The 17,138-nt window shown below is 66.9% G+C and overlaps 3 protein-coding genes across 6 annotated transcripts in view; 2 read left to right on the plus strand and 1 right to left on the minus strand.

Annotated features, from left to right (window-relative positions):
* MRFAP1 (Morf4 family associated protein 1) overlaps nt 1–17,138 on the plus strand; it is a 240,426-nt gene that overhangs the window by 172,480 nt on the left and 50,808 nt on the right. The window lies entirely within an intron of this gene.
* TADA2B (transcriptional adaptor 2B) overlaps nt 1–17,138 on the plus strand; it is a 253,837-nt gene that overhangs the window by 67,353 nt on the left and 169,346 nt on the right. The gene's annotated exons all lie outside the window — the stretch shown is intronic.
* HTT (huntingtin) overlaps nt 7,866–17,138 on the minus strand; it is an 83,150-nt gene continuing 73,877 nt past the window's right edge. For 3 of the 4 annotated variants that reach the window (XM_060188485.1, XM_060188486.1, XM_060188484.1), the window contains 14 exons: nt 16,539–16,639; nt 16,103–16,257; nt 15,551–15,777; nt 13,239–13,321; nt 12,631–12,761; nt 12,407–12,536; nt 11,141–11,296; nt 10,549–10,739; nt 10,334–10,448; nt 9,804–10,017; nt 9,621–9,726; nt 9,368–9,530; nt 8,685–8,845; nt 7,866–8,346 (listed from right to left, as the gene is read on the minus strand). In XM_060188485.1, the coding sequence (XP_060044468.1) occupies nt 8,133–8,346; nt 8,685–8,845; nt 9,368–9,530; nt 9,621–9,726; nt 9,804–10,017; nt 10,334–10,448; nt 10,549–10,739; nt 11,141–11,296; nt 12,407–12,536; nt 12,631–12,761; nt 13,239–13,321; nt 15,551–15,777; nt 16,103–16,257; nt 16,539–16,639 (2,147 nt within the window). In that variant the 3' untranslated portion in view covers nt 7,866–8,132. The remainder of the gene's footprint in view (nt 8,347–8,684; nt 8,846–9,367; nt 9,531–9,620; nt 9,727–9,803; nt 10,018–10,333; nt 10,449–10,548; nt 10,740–11,140; nt 11,297–12,406; nt 12,537–12,630; nt 12,762–13,238; nt 13,322–15,550; nt 15,778–16,102; nt 16,258–16,538; nt 16,640–17,138) is intronic. The other variant, XM_060188487.1, reaches the window with a different exon arrangement.

Below are 17,138 nucleotides of genomic sequence, written 5' to 3' on the forward strand. Positions count from 1 at the left end.
ACAGCCCCTCCCTCTGCCCGGCCACCACGCGGGCATTTTCCCACCGCACGGCCCCAAGGCTGAGTCTGCCCGGCTGGGGGGAACAGGTGGGGCCGAGGCCTCGCTTCAGTGTCAGCCCACCCTGGGTGCCCCCAGATCCGGGGGAGGAGGAGGGAGGGAGGGAGGCGGGGGTCATACAGCAGCAGAGCTCGGAGGAGACCCCAGCGCACCCCTCACAGGTAGGACCCCCCTTCCTCCCTCATCTGCTCCCCGCCAGGTACTGAGAGTCAGGGGGCTTCTAGGCTTCCCATGAAAAAGAAGTTTAATATCAAAAGCCGTTTCAAGTGTCTCAGAGCTTGTGGCGGGCAGGTCCTGGCTGGCCTTGGGATCTGGAGGCCAGGGTTCCTGGGGGTCCTGGTTGGCCCTGGGGCTTCAGGGGTCCAGGGGTCCTGGCAGGTCCTGACATCCTGGGGTCCTGGCGTCCGGGCACCAGGATCCCGCTGTGTGTAGGGTCCTGGGCGACTCTGGTGACTCTGGTCTCCTGGGGTCCTGACATCCTGGGGTCCTGACATCCTGGGGTCCTGGCGTCCGGGCACCAGGGTCCCGCTGTGTGTAGGGTCCTGGGCGACTCTGGTGACTCTGGTCTCCTGGGGTCCTGACATCCTGGGGTCCTGGCGTCCGGGCACCAGGGTCCCGCTGTGTGTAGGGTCCTGGGCGACTCTGGTGACTCTGGTCTCCTGGGGTCCTGACATCCTGGGGTCCCAGGCTCCTGCCCTCCTGGGCCCTGGGTCCCGGCGTCCGGTGTCCGGGGCGCTGGGTGCGGGGTCTGGCGGGGCTACCCGCTGGACTTGGTGACCATCCTCTCCAGCAGGCTCATCATGCGCTCCTGAAGCTGCAGGCTTTGCACCTGCAGCAGGTTCTGCTGGTCCAGCACACGGCGCACCTCCCGGCACGTCTCTTCCACGGCGCGGCTCAGCCGCCGCTGCTCCTGCAGGGACGCCTCCAGCAGACGCAGCTTCCGGCGTGTGAGCTGGCTGCTGGCCACCTTGCGCTTCTTGGGGGGCCGCTCCCCCGACCTGCGGGCACGGGACGGCATGGGGGCTCAGGCCAGAAGTGGGTCTCGCCTCACTGAGAGGACCTCGTGCGTGGGGAGGCCGTCCCCGGCTCTCCTGGGAGTGGGGGGCCCGAGCCCACATGCCCGCGAGGCCGCGGCCCCGACCTCACTGACCCGGGTGTGGGTGTGGGTGGAGGCTGCGGCTCAGGGGAGCCAGGGCCCGGCCGCGTCAGCCTCCCGAGAGCTCCTGGGAAGGGGCGCAGCCCCAGGCTGGTGGGACCCTCTTGGGCCTGACGGGTCCCCCATCCAGCTGGACCCCAGCTGGCCAGGGCCGCACACAGCCAGAGCCACCCCAAGTCCCTCCCAGGTGTCTGCTGTAGCCACTGGGCCTGGTGTGGTGGACAGTGGACACCAGTGTGTAGACACCACAGGCCGGACACCACAGGTCAGGGACACCACAGGCTGGGACACCACAGGCCGGGACACCACAGGTCAGGGACACCACAGGCCGGGACACCACAGGTCAGGGACACCACAGGCCGGACACCACAGGCCGGGACACCACAGGTGTGGACACCACAGGCCGGGACACCACAGGCCGGGACACCACAGGCCAGGACACCACAAGTGTGGACACCACAGGCCGGGACACCACAGGCCAGGGACACCACAGGTGTGGACACCACAGGCCAGGACACCACAGGCCGGGACACCACAGGCCAGGGACACCACAGGCCGGGACACCACAGGTGTGGACACCACAGGCCAGGACACCACAGGCCGGGACACCACAGGCCAAGACACCACAGTCCCAGGCCTGCTCACCCAGTCAGCCTTCCCTCCCAGCCCAGAAGAGGGACCTCGAGCAGGGCGTCTAGGGGCCCCTGCCAGGTGCTGGGCGTCCAGGGGCCTCGCCCGGGGTGCTGCGTCTGTCTGCTCTCGGCTGGGGCGGCCCCGGGAGCCAGGGCCCGGTCTGCTGGACACCGTGGCCACAGCACACGGCGGGGGCTGCCTGTGGCTCAGGGTCGGAACCACATGTCCACGAGGGCGACCCGGAGCCCCCAGCCGCGGGGGACGCACCTGAGCCTGAGGGACAGCAGGCTGGAGGAGCTGGAGGAGCCGTGGTCCTGAAGACCCTCACAGGAGCCGCGCGCGCAGGACAGGTAGAGCGGGGTAGACTTGGCGGACGGCGACGGGGACGCCTCGGTCTGGGACGTGGACGGCCCCGGCTGCTGGCTGTCGGGAAGCTTGCCCTCGGAGGACTCGGGCACCTTGGCCAGAATCCTGTCAATGGCCAGGAAGTAGGGCCAGTCAGGGGGTACGGACTCACTGTCGGCCATGCACTTGAGTTTCCTGTCACGGAGAAGAGAGAGGGGGAGAGGGGGAGAGGGAGAGAGAGGAGAGAGAAAGGGAGAGGGCGAGACAGAGTGAGACAAGGAGAGAGAGAGAATAAGAGAGGGGGGAAAGGGAGACAGAATAAGAGAGGCAGAGAGAAGGAGGGAGAGAGAGAGAGGGAGAGAGAGAGAGGAGACAGGGAGAGAGAGGAAGAAAGAGGGAGGAGAGAGGGAGAGGGAGAGAGAGAGGATGCTCACACCCAGGGTGAGACTGGGCCTGGAGACGTCCCCCCCCCCACTCTGCAGGCCGCGTGTGGGCCTGCATGGCCACTGTGACAAGGCCCTGCTGACCTTCAGAGGGACCCTCTGACTTTCCGCTCTCATGTCCCTGCAGTGGGGACGATGGGGGAGTGTCTGGGGGGCCCCATCACCCCTCCCCATTCTGACCGGGCTGCGGGAGGCGGGGAGGGGAGGGCCCCTGTGACCTCTGCTGGTAGCTCTGGGCTGGGTGTCCCCGGGTGCCACCTGTGTGACAGTGGTCACAGAGCTCAGTGGCCACGTGGATGGGGGCGGGGGCCACCAGACAGCCACGCGGACGTGGGGCGACCTGTCCAGGGCTATCCAGCTCTGCGCCTCGGTTCCCCCCTGGAGTCCTGCAAGCGTGCAAGGCTGACTGGGCAGGGAGGCCACCCCGTCAGGCAGCCCCTTCCCTGGGCCGCGGGAGCATGGCCGGCACAGCACGGAGGCGACACTTGCCACCCTGGCGGGGACATCTCGGGACAGGGCCGGGCTCTGCCACGGCCAGGGAGTTCTGTCCATCTGGGACGCTGGGAGCGGCTGAGGGCCCTGCAGGGACCGGCCCCCGGTGTCCACAGGGGACCCCACTCCAGAACAGGCCCCGGACGAGGACGGGACGTTGGGGCGGCTCCCCCTGGCTCCCCTCCCGCCGCACAGCCTCTGTGCTGCCCCCTGCGCCCTCTGCGCTCAAAGCCTGCGACCTTTGCCCTGTGACCCTGGCCCAGGAAAGAAAGGGAGACCTCCAGCCACCCCAGAGAGGCGGACCCCTGACGCAGCCTGGCCGTCGGGGCGTGAGGGCAGGGGCACCCACGCGCCCGCCCGCCCGCCGCCCGCCCGCCGCCGCCCGCAGCTGCACCTGTACTGGAAGGTCATGTTGGTGATCTTGATCTTCACCTCCTCGCCCAGACGCCGCTCGCCCGTCATGTCCAGCAGCCGGCCGGCCATCTTCTCGTAGACCTTGGCGTTGCGTTTGGTCTGCCTCAGCTCCTCGAAGAATTCCTCCCACACCCGCATGAGGCCCCGCATCTCTGTGTCCGTCCAGTTGCGGGCGCGCCGGTGCTTTTCGGCCTGGGGAGACGGCAGGTAGCTGGGCGCCTCGGCCGCGGCCATGGTGGGGCCCCGGGGCGGGGGCGGGGCCGGGGGCGCCGGGGAGGCCGCTCCTCTGCGGCTTGGGGGCCTACGTCTGACGGGCAGGAATTTAGTTAAAAGCTTTTAAACGGGAAACGTCATTTTGATGTCACGTTTCCATAGCAACAGAGCAACTGCATCAGCTACAACAGAAACCTTTTAACTGAAGGCGCAGGAATCAGGCCGGCCTGACGCTCCATCAATACTGTGGCTGGTGGGCCGGGTCCACCCGCCGCCCGCCCTGCCCTGCCCTACCCTGCCCGACGCCGTGTGGAGCAGCCCTGCCAGCCAGCACGCCTGTCTCCTGCAGCCGCCTGGGCCTGGGGCCCTGGGAGTTGGGGTCAAGGGCCAGGAGGCCTGGGGACTTGTGGTCTAGGGGCCTGGGGGTGGAGCCCAGGGGGCAGGGGGCCAGTGAGTTTGGGACCTGGGGGGGCAGAGGGCCGAGGGTCCAGGAGATCTGAGGGTCAGGGGGCTTGGGGTCCAGGGTATATGGGGGCCAGGAGATCTGAGGGTCAGGGGGCCTGGGGTCCAGATCTAGGGGCCTGGGGTCCAGGAGATCTGAGGGTCAGGGGGCCTGGGAGCCAGAGTATCTGGGGGCCTGGGGGTCAGGAGATCTGAGGGTCAGGGGGCCTGGGGTCCAGGGTGTCTGGGGGCCAGGAGATCTGAGGGTCAGGGGGCCTGGGGTCCAGGCAATCTGAGGGTCAGGGGGCCTGAGGGTCAGGAGGCCTGGGAGCCAGAGGGCCTGGAGGTCAGTGACCAGGGAGTCAGTGGCCCATGGGGTCCGTGGGCTTCGAGTTCTGGAGGCCAGGGACAACAAGAAAGCAGGGGGTCATCAGGCAGGGAGGGACAGAGAGGACAGGCTACAGGCAGATGGTCGGAGCATGAGGGACAGAGGACAGAAGGACAGAGGCTGGGGCACAGAGGACACAGACAGGGAGACTAGAGGGCTAGACAGAAGGACAATGAGGACAGAGAGACAAGCAGACAGATAACAGAGAGACGGAATGAGGGACAGACAGAAGAACGGAGAGAAGATAAGACTGATGACAAGGACCAAGAGGAAGGCAGAGGGTTGGGTGGACAGACAGATGGACAGAGCAAGGACAGATAAGAGTCGGAGAGTGAGGTATCTGGACAGAGAGGGCAGGGGGTCGGAGGACAGATGAAAAGTGGACAGAGGGGGGGCCGAGGTGGGACCCTTGACCAGAGGAGTCGGCGTCCTGCCTGCCGTGTGGGGGAGGGGCAGTGGCTGTGGTCTGGGGTCTGTGTGTCAGGCAGGGCAGGAATGGGGGGTCCTGCAGCACCACAACCTGGCAGGGAACCGGGCAGCCGCGTCGCAAGGCAGGGACCCCCAAGGCCCCCCGCGCCGGCTGGCTCTCACACCCAGGGCCCTGCAGCTGCACCGTGACCCCGGGCCCTGGTGTGTCCGTCCTGGTACCCTCTGGGCCTGTGTTCCGGAAGGGTGGGGGCTCCATGCTGCTGGGGTCCAGCCAGGAGGTCTGCCCAGGTGAGCAGCAGGGTGGGGACTCAGGAATGCGGTCTGTCTGCAGGCGGCAGGATCAAGGCTGCAGAAGCCACTTCCACCCCAGACCTCGGGGACACCTGGGAGCTCGGTGGCCCAGACAGGAGTTTGCAGAGTGAGCAGGTCACCTCCTCCAGGAAGCCCTACCCAAGCCAGGGACTTCCCCTCTGTCCCCAAGGGCCATCTCGGGGCACCCAGGCCCTGGTGTAGAGATGGGGGGAAGCTTGGTCACAGCTGCAGGGGCCCCAGGCAGCAGAGGACAGCCACATGGCCACCCTGAGCTGGGCGGGCAGGGGCCCCGGGCAGAGTCCAGGCATGGGAGTCAGAGGGGACTGGGCATCCTGGCAGAGGCTTCTGGGCCACAAGGCTGCACGGCCCGGGGGGCAGGGGGCAGGGGGTTCCGTGTGCGGGGGCCCAGGAGGCTGGGGTGTCCAGTGCCTGTGGGGAGGGCGGTCAGCTTCTCTCTGCTGGGGCCTCAGGCGCAGATACACGGACCGGGGTCCCTGTGGGACTTGCTGGTGGCAGGCAGGACCGAGCCCAGGCCTCAGGCCCACTGCCCGGCCCCCTGTGGAAGGTGGCCTGAGGCCCCTCTCTGAGCCCGGATGCGGCGTGTGGGTGGGGTGCCAGCCCTCTGCCCCAACCATGCAGGGAGAGGCCACCTGGGGCACGTGTGGGGATAGCCGGGCTTGGCCACGGGGAGCTCGTGGGTGCCCGCCCAGCCCGCCTCTGCCCAGGGAGCGCCACTCTTCCGGAAGGGGTGCGGTCAGGGAGCAGGGCTGGCCTCTGGGGACAGCAGACACCAGGCCCTGAGGTCACAGGCTGAGTAGGGTGAGCCTCCTGCGTCACCCTGGGGGCTCGGCCACACGTGTAGGGGGGCAGAGTCAGCCGTAGGCACCCGCTGCCCTGCCCTGCCCTGTGGGGAGCCCCCAGGAGTCCTCTCTTCTGGAAGGCGTGGAGGCCCCTGCGTCCCCTCTTCTGGAAGGCTGTGGAGGCCCCTGTGTCCTCTCTTCTGGAAGGCGTGGAGGCCCCTGCGTCCCCTCTTCTGGAAGGCCGTGGAGGCCCCTGCGTCCCCTCTTCTGGAAGGCCGTGGAGGCCCCTGCGTCCTCTCTTCTGGAAGGCCGTGGAGGCCCCTGCGTCCCCTCTTCTGGAAGGCCGTGGAGGCCCCTGCGTCCCCTCTTCTGGAAGGCCGTGGAGACCCCTGCGTCCCCTCTTCTGGAAGGCCGTGGAGGCCCCTGCGTCCCCTCTTCTGGAAGGCCGTGGAGGCCCCTGCGTCCCCTCTTCTGGAAGGCCGTGGAGACCCCTGCGTCCTCTCTTCTGGAAGGCTGTGGAGGCCCCTGTGTCCTCTCCTCTGCAGCCCATCTGCCACGCAGGGCGGCACAGCCAGTGGGCGGCTTCACTGAGCTGCGTAGGGACCCTGTTGCCCCTGCTGCCCACCCAGACCCCGGCCAGCCCTGGTTCTGGCCCTTCAAAGCGGAGGGAGGGACGAGAGCCCCATGGCGACAGGAAGCAGATGTCCACCGTGTGCACAGCTGGAACTCCACGCCCCCAGCCTCTCAGACCCAGGGATGGTTGGCCCTGGGCAGGTGGGCAGTCTCTGCCGCCCAGTCTGGGAGCCACGCCCAGAAGCCACCCCTTAAGGAGACACGACGGTGTGGTCCCCACACGCCCAGATGCCACCCCTTGAGAAGGGAGCAGCAGGAAGGGAATGTGACGGGAGTGAGGGGTGTGCCCCACCCTGGTGTGGTCCCCGATTTCCCCAACAGGGACACAAGTGTGTCCCCAAGTCCCAACCCCACAGAGACGTTCCCCGCCCTCTGATGGGCAAGGGCCAGTGGGAGCTGAAGCGTGTGCCCCCACCCTGGGGCTCCAGGTCCAAGTCCTGACTCCACAGGCCCAGAGGCGAGTGTGTGCAGAAGCTAAGGTCAGGCGGTGTCCACCCAGGTGGGCCCCAGGCCCCCACAGGCTGTGCTGCTGTGGCCCTCAGGCAGTGGGGGCTCTGAGCCCGGCACGCAGGGTCACCCTGATGTCTGAGCTGTGCAGGGGTGGGGTGGGGGGCCAGCTCACACCCCCGTGGGTGCAGGGAGTCCTCAAGTGTGGGAGACGGGCACCCCCACCCCATTCTGCTGACCCCAGCTGCCCTCAACCCCGGGCAGAAGGCAGAACAGGGCTGGCCTGGGGCCTTGGGGTGAGGGGCCGGCCCCCTTCCTGCTGGGGAGGCTCCTCCCAGCCACACTGGGTCAGAACCGGGTGGTCCTTGAGCTTGTGACGGGGGACACAGGCCATCTGGCCTTGTGGTCAGAGCAGACGCCCCTCCCCCCCCCCCCCCCCGTGCCGGGAGCCGCAGGACAGTGGCTGAGCGGGAGGGCACATGTGGGGCTGCAGGCCAGCCCTCTGCCCTGAAGACGTCCGTGGGCCGTGGCCCAGACTTGGGCACCCTGGCAGGGGCATGCTGGCATCCCTGGGCCTCCGCATGGGCCGGGGGCTTCACGGGACAGCTGACCCCAGAGGCCACACCTGGTGGGACACACGCTAGACACGAGGTGCCGGGAGATACCTTAAAATTAATCTCTTTAATGACAGAATTAAATTTTAAATCCTGAGAAGACAGAGTGAGGAGGGCTGGGGCCTGGCTCCGGGCCACCCCGCCACCCCCCACCCCCCACGTCCCGCCTAGCACGGTGGGCGCCCACCCGCACCCCGCCCGCACCCGCCTCGGCTCGGCTGATGGGCTCCGGGATGGCGGTTGCCGGAATCCAAGGGCAGCGAGCCCCGAGCCGGCCTGTCTCCTCATGGCTGCCCCGGCCGGGCCTCCCTGGGCTCAGCACGCGGCAGCCTGGTGCACGCTACGCAGCACGGCCAGCAGCCTCTGGTAGGGGTTCCCCGGTGCCGCCACCACCTCGAACACCGACTGGAAGGCCCTGCGGTCCAGCTCCCCCTCCACCTGGTGTCTGTAAAAGTCTGCGGCCACCAGGCAGAAGAGGTTCACGTCCACGGGCTCCAGCCTGCCCACTCTGCTCACGGCGTGCGGCAGGCTGCGGACCGGTTAAGGAGCAAGGCTGTGCCGGCGGCCCGACAGGCGCCCCTACAGGGCCCCGAAGCCTCTGGGGAAGCCCGTGCCCGCTCGCTCTCTGGTGGCAACACCCGGCACGGTTGCCCACGCCACGCTGCTTTCGGTGCTCCCGCTCGGGGAGCTGTCTCACCGGCTGTGGCCCTTCCGCAGGACTCCCAGAGCAGCAGCCCAGGACAGCGGCCCCTCCCTCCCACCTCCCCGTCCTGCAGGGCCCCGGGCCCCCGTGGGGTCAAGGCCTCGCCTTCAGGGTGAAGGCACCCACCTCAGCCCTGGTCTGAGGTGCCACGGGCACAAGGATACATGGCGGAGACCCAGGGGCTGGTGGACGCACTGACAAAGAAGCAGGAGAGACTCCACACGGCCATGGCCACTGGCGTACGCTGCGTGAAGTTGGACAGGGACAGCATGACCCAGTCACGGACCATGGACGACTGGCCTGTGCTGTGCAGGGTCTGGAAGACCTGGGGGGGGGGCAGAGGCATCAGGGGCCCGGCAGGGTGGGAGCATCCTGGGGGGAGCAGAGGGCAGGGGCCTGGCAGGGTGGGGGCACCATGGGGGGGCGGAGGACAGGGGCCCAACAGGGTGGGGGCATCCTGGGATCAGAGGGCAGAGACCAGGTAGGGTGGAGGCATCCTGGGTGGGGTCAGAGGGCAGAGACCCGGCAGGGTGGGGGCATCCTGGGGGGGCAGAGGGCAGAAACCCTGCAGGGCGGGGCATCCTGGGGGCAGAGAGCAGAGGGCAGAGACCCGGCAGGGCGGGGCATCCTGGGGTCAGAGGGCAGAGGGCAGGAGCCCGGCAGGGCGGGACATCCTGGGGTCAGAGGGCAGAGACCCGGCAGGGCGGGGCATCCTGGGGGCAGAGGGCAGGGGCCGGGCAGGGGGGGCACCCTGGGGTCAGAGGGCAGGGGCTGGGCAGGGGCGGCTCCCTGGGGGTGGGGGTGGGTGGAGGCGCGGGGCACCGCGGGCGGCAGAGGGCGGGCGCACCTGGTGCACCACGGAAGCCATGAGCTGGGGGTGCGGCTGCTGGCCCGACAGGAACTCCCCGATGACCTTGTTCATGACGTCCTGCGGCGGGAAGAAGTCGTCCAGGAACTGCGGCAGGATGCGCGCCACCACCCGGGCCTCGCAGGGGAAGCCCTTCCTGATCCTGGCGAGGAGCGGCGGCGGATGTCAGGCAGAGGGCGCGGGCGGGCGGGCAGGCGGGGGCGCGTCTGGGGCTGCGTGCGGCCGGCCTCACCTGTCAAACAGCACCGACACGCGCTCCATGGCCACGATCACAGACTCGCTGTCCGGCGCCGCGGGGCTGGGCTCCGCGCTGCGGCCCGGGCTGACCTTCTCCTTCCCTGAAAGGAGGCCGCGGATCCTGAAGGCCCGGGGACCCCCAGACGGCGGGACGCCCGCCCGCCCGCCCGCCGCGCACCTGTGTACATGCAGGTGAGCATGAGCCCCAGGGCGGCCATGGCCCGGTGCGGGCTGTGCACGTTCACCCTGTCCACGCTCAGCTTGACCAGCGCCTCGGAGTCCAGCCGGGACAGCTGCTCCGACAGCAGCAGGCGCTCCAGGCCCCGCAGCGCGCAGTGGAACAGCACCGACGGTGTGGCCTCCTCGCTGCCCGCCAGCAGCGCGCCGCACATCTGGGGCGGGAGAAGCCGGGGGCGTGGCCAGAGGGCCGGCAGGGGCGTGGCCAGAGGGCCGGCAGGGGCGTGGTCAGTGCCCGGGACGTGGTCAGAGGGCAGGCGGAGCGTGACCAGTGTGTGTGGGCGTGACCAGAGGGCCGGCAGGGGCGTGGTCAGCATCGGGGGTGTGACCAGAGGGCAGGCGGGGCGTGGTCAGTGTGTTGGGGGCGTGGTCAGAGGCGGGCCGGCAGGGGCGTGGTGAGCATCGGGGGCGTGGTCAGCCGCTGCGCTCCCCCCACCCCGCCAGCCCGCCGCCAGCCCGAGGCGCGCCCACCTGGATGATGGAGGCCGAGAACTCGGGGCCCACGTCCAGGGGGTAGTTCTCCATCAGGTAGAAGGCCGTGGCGCACATGACCAGCACGTGCTGCTGGCTGTGGGTGTTCACGCAGCTGGGGGCAGAGGGACGCTGACGTCTGGGCGCCCGCCGCCCGCCCGGTGCCCTCTCCTCCCCTCCCCGGCCTCCCGGAGGAGCCCCCGGCGGCCACTCACTGGGCCACGGCCTTGAGGTTGGACAGCAGGTAGTCGCTGAGCACGGGGACCAGCTGCCGGGCCGTGTCGTCCAGCAGGTCGCACTCCAGCACGTAGAGGGCGCCGTGCAGGGCCCCGAGCCTGCTGGGCAGGTGGGCGCTCCTCAGGGTGCTCTCCAGCAGACGGCTCACCGGCTCGGCCACGGCCTTGTCCTGGGCGGAGGGCGAGGCGTGAAGGGGGCGGCAGGCCCCAGAAATGCCCCAGGAAATGCCCGGGGGGCACGCGGAGGTGCCCACGCCGCTCGGCTCCAGGCTGGGCCCGGGGTGGGGTCGCACGACAGCCCCTCGCGATGCCCACTGCTTCCCTGCGGCCGGGGCGCCGTCCCGAGCCCCTCGGGGGAGGGTCCCCTTGCCAAGCAGAGGGAGGGAGACCCAAGATGTTTGCTGACTGACAAGACACGGAGGAGAAAGGGCCTCCGCCGGGCCCTCCTGCTGCACCCCGAGGCCCCAGCTCCGCTACCCGCCTGTGGTGGCCGGGCGGCCGGGCTCACCCACGCCCAGAGGGGGCGGCTCGGTGATGCCAGCGCTGGGCTGCCACGTGGGGCCCCGCTCACCATGCCCAGGACAGCGGCGGCCTTGCAGAGCGCGGGCACCAGGTACTGCGCCAGGATCTCGTCTTCCGCGGGGTGCACCCTGCGCAGCTCCGTCAGCGTGCGGTACATCGTGTCAAACTGGCCGCGCTCGGTGAACAGGTCCGAGACCACGAGCAGCTGAGACAGAGTCGGGACGGGGGGGCAAGGGAGTCGGCACAGGAGCCCGGGGCCGGGGGCCTCGCCGCCAGTCCTTCCCCAGCACGGAGGGGGGTGCCCTGGGGCCGGCCAGCTGGGAGGAGCTGGGAGAATCTCCTCAGTGAGTCAGGCAAATGTCTGGAATCCACTGCTCCTGGAGGCCATCCCCCCCCCACCTTGTTGCCCTTGTTGTTACCCATTATTATCACTGTCACTGCTGTCGCTGTCATTGGATAGGACAGAGAGGAATGGAGAGAGGAGGGGAAGACAGAGAGGGGGAGAGAAAGACAGACACCTGCAGACCTGCTTCACCGCCTGGGAAGCGACTCCCCTGCAGGTGGGGAGCTGGGGGCTCGAACCGGGACCCTCATGCCGGTCCCTGCGCTTTGCGCCACGTGCGCCCAACCCCGTGTTTTGTTTCTAAGTGGAAGAAAAAGTAAGCTTTTGTTAAAAAAAAACCAAAAAACGTTAAGGCCTTTATGAACAAGTGTTTGCAATATACTGGCTATATTCAAGAACCAAGCTGTAAAGTCTCATTTCCAGATTGGCAGAGGGCCAGGAAGGTAGCTCAGTGGGGCAGAGCAGGCCCTGTGGGTGTACGGTCCTGCTTTCACCCAGAGTCTCACGGGAGGGGAGATGGTTTGGCTAAACAGCCTTTAGAAGTCGCCTGTGGGAGTCGGGCGGTGGTGCAGAGGGCTATTATTGACGACATCAATAATAACAACACAGACGATAATCAACAAGGGCAACAAAGGGGAAAAATAAAAAAAAATAAAAAGAGATGATTAAAAAAAAGAAGTCGCTTATGGGGGGCTGGGCAGCGGTCCACCTGGTTGAACACACATGTTCCGGTGCAAGAAGACCCGAGTTCAAACCCCCAGTCCCCACTTGCAAGGGGAAAGCTTCACGAACAGTGAAGCAGAGCTACAGGCCTCTTTCTCTTTTCTCTCCCTTATAATTTCTGTCTCTCTCCAAAATAAAGTTAGTAAAGTTAAATAAAAAACATTCAGTCGCTTGTGATGGCGGAAGGCAGCCGGGGACCCTGGGGTGCCACCTGCCCCAGCACCGATCCCCGTCCCTGAGGGCACTCACCGAGCGGACCACCTCGCTGACCAGGATGACGGGCGTCCTGCGGCCAGAGCTGGAGGGCAGGACCCAGCGGCTGTACAGCTCCAGCAGGAACTGTGAGCAGGAGTGGATGTCCACACCGGCACGGTGCTTCCTGCGGCACGAGACGGGCACCCCGGGGCAGGTGAGAGGGCTGGCGTGCGGTGGCACCCCACAAAGCAAAGGTGGGGCCCTGGGGCAGGCAGCACCTGGAGTTGACGGGGGACGTGGGCGGTGTCGACGGGGCGGGCGCGTCAGCCTCCTCCTCCTCCTCCTCGCCCCACTCCTCCTCGCGCAGGGGCGTGATGCCGTTCCCCAGCCACACGGAGTGGATGGACACCTGGGACGAGGACGCGGTCAGCGCCCGCTGGGGCGAGGGGCGAGGGGCGAGGGGCGCAGGCCGGGCCGGGACCCCGCGAGCACTGGCGGGCCCTCTCTCTGCTCTGCACTCTTCTAGCAGAACAGAACCAGTCGGCCTGGGCTCGGTCCCGGAACTCGACCTCTGCGAGGCGCCCACCGCGTGTCCCCGACCCCACGCCGCGGGGCCCGACTCAGCAGCCCGAGCCGACACTGAGTCAGGAGGCTGGCGAGGAGAGGAGCAGGGTCACGGCACAGCCACCGGGTGGCCAGGAGCGAGGGACGCCGTCCGTCCTGAGCTGGGAGGGGCACCGGGCCGCAGGATGCCCTCAGCGGCCCCCCAGCCCCGCAGAGCAGGCCCGCCCGAGCCAGCCGGCCTCGTTCACGGGCGTCTTTCTCGCCAGTGCGGCGGGCGTGCAGGGTGACAGGCGCCGGCCGGAGCGCAGCACGCAGCCCTCACCTGGCCCAGCTGGTAGCCCGCGCTGCCCAGCTCCCGCTCGGCGTTGGTCTGCAGCAGTAGCCGGTCGTGGCTGATGAGGACGCCTGCGGGGACGGGACACAGGCCTCAGCGCCCTCAGGTCAGGCGGGACCTTCTCTCTTCCTGCGACAGCCCAGCCGGGGTGCGGCCTGACTCCTGAGGGAAGCCCACACACACCTGCCCAGACAGGGCTCTTACACAGCACGCGCGCACGCAAACACCCTCACACACACACCCTCACACACACACCCTCATACGCACCCTCACACACACGCCCTCACACACACACCCTCACACACACACACGCCCTCACAGACCCTCACACACGCACCCTCACACACACACACCCTCACACACGCACCCTCACACACGCACCCTCACACACACACCCTCACATACACACCCTCACACACACACACACGCCCTCACACACACACACCCTCACACGCACCCTCACACACACGCACCCTCACACACACCCACACCCCCCCACACACACCCTCACACACACCCTCACATACACACCCTCACACACACGCAACCTCACACACACACCCTTACACATCCCCCCCACACACACCCTCACACGCACCCTCACACACACACCCTCACACGCACCCCCTCACACGCACCCCCTCACATACACACCCTCACACACACCCTTACACGTACACACACACCCTCACACACACGCCCTCAGACACTCACACACGCACCCTCACACACACACCCTCACACACACAAATCCTCTCACACACACACGCCCTCACACACACCACCAACACACGCACACCCTCACACACACACTCTCTCACACACACACACCCCACACACACGCACCCTCACACACACACACCCTCACACACACGCACCCTCACACATGCACCCTCACACACACACCCTCACACACATCCTCACACACACATACCCTCACACACACACACCCTCACATACACACCCTCACACACAAATCCTCACACACACACACGCCCTCACACACACCTACCAACACACACACACCCTCACACACACACCCTCACACACATCCTCACGCACACCCTCATGCACACACCCTCACACACACAACCCTCACACACACACACACCCCCACAACCCCCCCACACACCGTCACACCCCCCCCACACTCACCCTCACACACACAGACCCTCACACACATCCTCACGCACACACCCTCACACACACCCTCACACACACAAACCCTCACACACACCCTCACACACACACAAACCCTCACACACACACCCTCACACACACACAATCACACACATACCCTCACACACACCCTTACACACACAATCACACACACACCCTCACACAAACCCTCACACACAAACACACACCCTCTCACACACACCCTCACACACACACACACAGACCCTCACATACACACACCCCACATCCCCCCACGCCCTCACATACATCCCCCCACACACTCACCCTCACAAACACACACCCTCACACACACACACACACCCTCAGACACACCATCACACACACACCCTCACACAATCACACACACACCCTCACACACACCATCACACACACCCTCACACTCACACAAACCCTCACACACACACACCCCCTCACACACACACCCCCTCACACACACACCCCCCCTCACACACACACCCTCACACTCACACAAACCCTCACACATACACCCTTACATACACAATCACACACACACAATCACACACACACACACACACCCTCACACACATACCCTCACACACACAATCACACACCCACACACCCTCACACACAAACCCTCACACACACACCCTCACACACACACCCTCACACCCTCAAACACACCCTCACACACAATGTCACACACACACGCATACACAGCACACACACAATGTCACACACATGCATACACAGCACACACAATGTCACACTCACACACATGCATACACAGCACACACACAATGTCACTCACACACATGCATACACAGCACACACAATGTCACACTCACACACATGCATACACAGAACACACACAATGTCACACTCACAGACATGCATACACAGCACACACACAATGTCACACTCACACACATACACACACAATGTCACACTCACACACACACATACACAGCACACATAGCACACACACACTCTAGGTGGAGCTGGGGACAGCTTAATGGCTCTGGCAGGGTGCAGGTTCCCGAGTGCCCAGTGGCTGCTCAGCTCCGCCCGTGAGGGCAGCCGCGGCCCCAGAGCCTGCTAGGTCCATCCCAGACCCAGCCCTTCGCCCGAGGATCCCGCACCTCCACCACCTGCATCACAACCTCCAGACGGAGCCTCGACCCGGGCGCGGTTTGTGGGCGGGCCCGGGTCCGAGCAGCGGCCGGTACCTGTGGTGGCCGGAGACAGCGAGGGCACGGGGTCCCGTGCCTGGTACAGGTGGTGGGTGGCGACGTTGTCCCGCTTGGAGACCAGGGCTTGGATCTCCTGCTCCACGATGCCTCTGACGAGGCGCAGCTTGCGGCCAGACCTGAGAGACACGAGGGCTGCTGCCACCTCAGGGCCCTGGTGTCCAGCCCCCAGAGCCCCACCTGGTGTCCAGCCCCCAGAGGCCCCACCTGGTGTCCAGTCCCCAGAGCCCCCCCTGGTGTCCAGCCCCCAGAGCCCCCCCTGGTGTCCAGCCCCCAGAGCCCCCCACCTGGTGTCCAGCCCCCAGAGCCCCCCACCTGGTGTCCAGCCCCCAGAGCCCCCCCCTGGTGTCCAGCCCCCAGAGCCCCCCCTGGTGTCCAGCCCCCAGAGCCCCACCTGGTGTCCAGCCCCCAGAGCCCCACCTGTGCCAGCCCCCAGAGCCCCACCTGGTGTCCAGCGCCTTCAGGGGCTTGTTGCGAGGCTGCTGTTCCAGGCAGCTCACAGCAGGGTTGCCGGCCACGGGCACGCTCATGGCGCTCAGCACCAGGGAGGTGATGGCCTGCACGGCCAGCACGTGTATCTGCGTCCGCTCCGTGTCCTCCTGCAAGGAGCCTGTGTGTTTGTGTTTGTAGGGAGGGTCACGGCCCCCACACCAAGCTCGGTGGCACCCGGCCCCTCGGACCCCCTCAGGGAGGATGGGGAGCCCGGCAGGAGCACTGGGGAGGACACAGTGCCCGCCTGTCCCCAGCCACCGTCCCCACCCTGGACGCAGGTCTGGACGAGGTAGGCAGTGTCCGTGGCCCAGTCTGGCTCCACCCCAGGCAGGCACAGCACCAGGTGGCAGTGGGGCCGGGAGACTGTGCAGGTGCGCCTGGGCCTCACCTCCGGGGGGCTCTCCTCCCGCTCCGTCACGAGGGGCTGAGTCACCAGGACGCCGAGCAGGGTGGCCCAGGTCTCCTCAAACTGGGTGCGGTTGGTCCAGCCTAGATGGGCGGCCACTCCGTGAGACAGGCCTCTCTCCCGGATGCCCCGCACCCCTGCAGTGGTCACCCTTGGCCACCCCCATCCCCCCTCACAGCAACCTGTGAGGGCCCCCTCAGCAAAGGCCTGGCTATCCTGCTGACCCCCCGGCAGTGACGGGTCAGAGGGCTCCGCTCCTGTCTCTAGGCGGGAATCAGAGCACCTCTGGGGCGACACAGGGCCGACTGGGGGCACAGGCACAGCTGACTCGTCTCCAGAGCGAGCGGCGCGCTCTAAAGCGGGGAGCTGGCTGGCGTGCCCCGTGCCCCTTGCCCCGCTAGAGCTGTCGCTTCTGGGGGGCCCTCGGCAGCACACGTGGACAGCACAGGGTGCACCCACACGTGCGAGCAGTGAAGCAGTGCCGCCTGCCCCACCTCTGTCTCTCTCTGTGCTACGGGAGCGGCGGGAAGGGGCGAGCCGGCAGCAGTGACAGAGTCTCGCCACGCAGAGGCGGGGGGGAGG

This window comes from Erinaceus europaeus, chromosome 3 (assembly GCF_950295315.1).
Source record: "Erinaceus europaeus chromosome 3, mEriEur2.1, whole genome shotgun sequence".
Taxonomy (NCBI): Eukaryota; Metazoa; Chordata; class Mammalia; order Eulipotyphla; family Erinaceidae; genus Erinaceus; species Erinaceus europaeus.